Raw genomic sequence first — 3,744 nt, 5'->3', positions numbered from 1 at the left:
GGTGCCATCATACACACCCATGTGGACACGCAGGCCACACACTGGTTTACACAAAACTCTACAACTGACAAGACATCGGCACATCATATGAACATCTAACTCCTTCCATCCAGCGTGACCTGGTTTGCCCAGGACTGAGGGGTTTTCCAGGACGTGGAACTTTCCATTTTAAAACCAAGACAGCCCTGGGCAACCCGGAACAGCCCTCCTAGCTCCGTTGGTACATGCTCATGACAACGATGTGATTTTTCTTCTTTAAAGAGATCAATAAAATTGTACAAGATCATGTTTTTAAAAAGCAAACAATATTTTCCTTAGAGATCAATGAGAACATACTTCCTGACAATCCTACGATCAGGCGAGAATATTCAGGCAGAGCCCTGGGCTGCCGGTGGGGGTGGCAAATTGTCCGTGACATGGGGAAGTGACCATAGAGTTTTGCTGGCCTCTGGCTGATACAACAGAGGCCAAACTGAAATGGAGCATGGTAGCCCCTGCCCCTGTGCAGACTTCAGAGCGTGAATGAGAAGGGACCCTCTGCGATAGGTCATCTTCACGTCACCCCCTGGACACCTTGAACTCTTGGTCGGTCCCACCCCAGACAGTCTCGGCTCCTGCTCACCAGCACCCCCATGTCTGTAGCTCTCTTAAATGGAGGATCTGAGCACGGCAAGTCCCGCAGAAACCAAAAAAAAAAAAGTTTCCTTGGCATAGGTGAGTCTATCAGGTGCCGCAGAAACAGTGATAACAGCGTTTCTGGTCCTCACCTGGGGTCATTCAGCCAGGATACAGCAAGGCAGAGGCTCCCGGCCAGTGCCCCACTCCATGCCCACCCTGGGGGTCCACTCGCCCCAGTCAGCAACACCAGCCCTGGAACCACCATCTAAGCCCCTGCTCTTGCTGGACGCCCCAAGTCCTTTCAGAATTCACAGGAATCAGCCCCTCGGCAAGCTTCGTGTTCAGAGGACTTGGCCCACGTTCCCTGAGCGAGCGTCCCTGGCACGCCCATCACCTCCCAGGGAGCAAGATGCTGCCACATCACCAGGCCCAGCCTCCCAGGGACGATATCTGGCTCGATGCTCCTCCCTGGAGCTGCCGCCCATCGTCCCTTCCATCTCACAGTTCCACATGTAGTCAACAGCCCTCGCTGCAATCCAGAGTCTGCTGGAACGATCACAGGAAATACAGTGTGGAGGTTGGGCATGGGTGTTTGCCGAATTTCCCCCAAGAGGCTTGAATGTGGAGCCTCTGAGGTTCCCCAAGCTGTAGGTTAAGTCACTGGCATCACCGCTAATGTGCTAGGGAGGTGGAGCAGGAGCACTGGATGCTTGGCCTCAGATCAATTTTCCTGCCCTGTCAGCCTTCCTGGGCACATCCCAGCCACACATTTGCAGGAACAGATGAACACAGGGCATTGGGGGGTCCCTTGGCTTGTCCCCTAAATTGTCACCTACATGATGTCCTGCTGAGGGAGGGAGGCAGGGATCATTGTGCCCTAACTGAGGTTCAGACCCCATTAGAGAGCGTGCAGAGGGTCAACAAGAGCCAAGTGCATCTGGCTGGTCAACTCAGCCTCACAAGTGCGTCTTGAGACCCTTGCCAGGGGTCTGCTCTGGAGAAATCAAGACAGCCATCTGCACTTATCTTGTCCCTTGGGAGGCAGGAGGAGACTAGTTATGAGGGTGGTGAGCTGAGACAGGACATGGCCTTTGGTAACAGGGCTAGCTTGTGATGGGGTCACATTTGTCTTTGTGGCCCCTCCACCTGAGTCCTCTGGCTTACCCAGCTCTTCCTGCAGGCATATTTATAAGGAATTGGAGGCAGAGAAGGTCTTAAAGCAAGACCCACCCCCAGGACCACTCCCTGCAACCAGGGACCCCAGAACCTGGTGATGGACCTGCAAGGCCAGCCCCTCCGTCTCCCCACATGGCCAGCTGCCTGTACGGGACAGCCCTGGTCAGCCTGGGCAGGCACGATCCATCTCAGGCCTCTCTGAGCTCCTGCCCCAGGGTTGGGAAATGGGGGTCATGCGCCTGCCCTGCTCCCCTCCCTTCCACCACCCCTGGAAGGGCCGGCTGAGTCTCGGGACAGGGCTCGTGGAGGCCGCAGCCTGCAGAGGCCCTAGTCCTGCTTGGGTTTCTGGGGCCGCCGCTGGGCCAGTCTGTAGTCAATGTAGGTCCCGAGGCAGGACCACAGGATGAGGCGTGCCAGCAGGATCACCACCAGCAGGGCCAGGAGCGGGTCAGGGCCAAAGCTGCCACCTGGCCAGGAGGTCATGCCTGAGGTCAGCCCCAAAGGGCAGCAGCAGCCTGTGCCCTGGAACCGAGATGCAGTGGAGCCCTGCCACCCTAGCCCGGCATTGCCAAGTGGCCGCCGTGCAGACCCAGGTCAGGAAGCTCCGTCCAGCCTGGGGCCTCTGCAGCCGGCGCCCCCAAGGGACTGCCCTGTTCTCTCCGGTGCCACCAAGCAGGCCAGATCTGCCTGCCAGACTCCAGCCCAGGGCCTCCCTGGCATGTGAGAGGACAGACTGGGGACGACAAGCAGCCTCCTTGGTCAAGAGGCCCGTGTACCATTCATCCAGAATTAACCACTCTCTGTGCTGACAATGACAGCATTGTCCAGGGGCCTGGGGGGCGGGAGGCCGCCGGGAGCCCGCCCCCCTCGCTGTCCCCGCGCCCCCTGCTCGCCAGCACTGACGTAATCTGCAAACATCCCCGGCGGCAGCTGCTGGGCGAAGCGGCCACCTCCTCCCGGCGCTTTCAGCAGCCCACGCGGCTCTTCCGGCCCCGCCAGACAATTGGGCCCTTTCTCTCCCCAATTAGCTATCACTTCTGGAGGCCGCGCCGTCCAGCGACGGCCCACGGTCTCCGCGGCAGCAGGCCCGGGATGGGGCGGGGGCCGGGAAGCTTGGCGGGGAGGCTGGGGCCACCGCGGGGAAGGAGGACGGAGCCTGTGGATGAAAAGCCAAGGAGAAAGGGGGAGAAGATGAGGACAGGCCGCCGCAGCCCACAGGCGGCCCCAAACACAGCTCAGCAGCACAGGGACCACGCTCCGGGCCTCTGACGGCAAGGGGGTCAGCGCAAGAAACCGGCTTCATCCCCCAGGAAGGAGACCGGTGGACCCCCAGCAGCACCTCCCTCCAGCTCACCCCCCCACCCCCCATCAAGAAGCCTTAGATGGGACCCGTAGCCCTAAGCTGGAGCACACAGGCCTGCAGGGTCCCCTGACATCCTCACAGTCACCCTGGGCCTGAGGCCAGTCCTGCCTTCTACTAGCTGAATGACCTCGGGCAAGTTGTGCAACCTCTCAGAGCTGCAGATCCTGCATTAGAAAGTGAAGCAAATACCTCCTGCTTTGAAGGATTAGGGGAGAGAGCGCTTCTCAGGGGCCAAGCCCAGCACCTGGGCACAGAGATCCTGGCCCCTGCCTCTCAGTGGATGCCTTCAGAAAGGCCTCCACGTCTTTTCTGAAATAACAGTGTCTGCCCAGCCTTCTCTGACTGCCACACGCAGACGCACACACACACACGCATAACATGTATACACATGTGTGTGCACAGACTCACACGTGTGCCCACACAATAAGGACACATTGACCTCTACAGGCTCTGCCCCCCAAGTCCAGCTCTGGCCTCTCACAGCCGGGTTTCTGTGGGTGAGAGATAAACCGCCAGCACTGCCCCCTCTAACTCCAAGCCTACATCCTGTAAAGCAAAGGGGCCCCAGTTGGAGCTAGGGGGCTGAG

The 3,744-nt window shown here is 59.1% G+C and overlaps 1 protein-coding gene across 1 annotated transcript; it reads right to left on the bottom strand.

The window, feature by feature from the left end:
* Positions 1-263: 263 nt before the first annotated feature.
* Positions 264-3,132, bottom strand: SMIM38 (small integral membrane protein 38). Its single transcript, XM_030811415.1, has one exon. The coding sequence runs from the start codon at positions 2,275-2,277 to the stop codon at positions 2,122-2,124; it is 156 nt and encodes a 51-aa protein (XP_030667275.1). The 5' UTR covers positions 2,278-3,132; the 3' UTR covers positions 264-2,121.
* Between the last annotated feature and the right edge of the window lie 612 nt (positions 3,133-3,744).

This window comes from Nomascus leucogenys, chromosome 4 (assembly GCF_006542625.1).
Source record: "Nomascus leucogenys isolate Asia chromosome 4, Asia_NLE_v1, whole genome shotgun sequence".
NCBI classification, from domain to species: Eukaryota; Metazoa; Chordata; class Mammalia; order Primates; family Hylobatidae; genus Nomascus; species Nomascus leucogenys.
The sequence above is the reverse complement of the archived record's forward strand: the minus strand, read 5'-3'. Positions and strand labels throughout refer to the sequence as shown.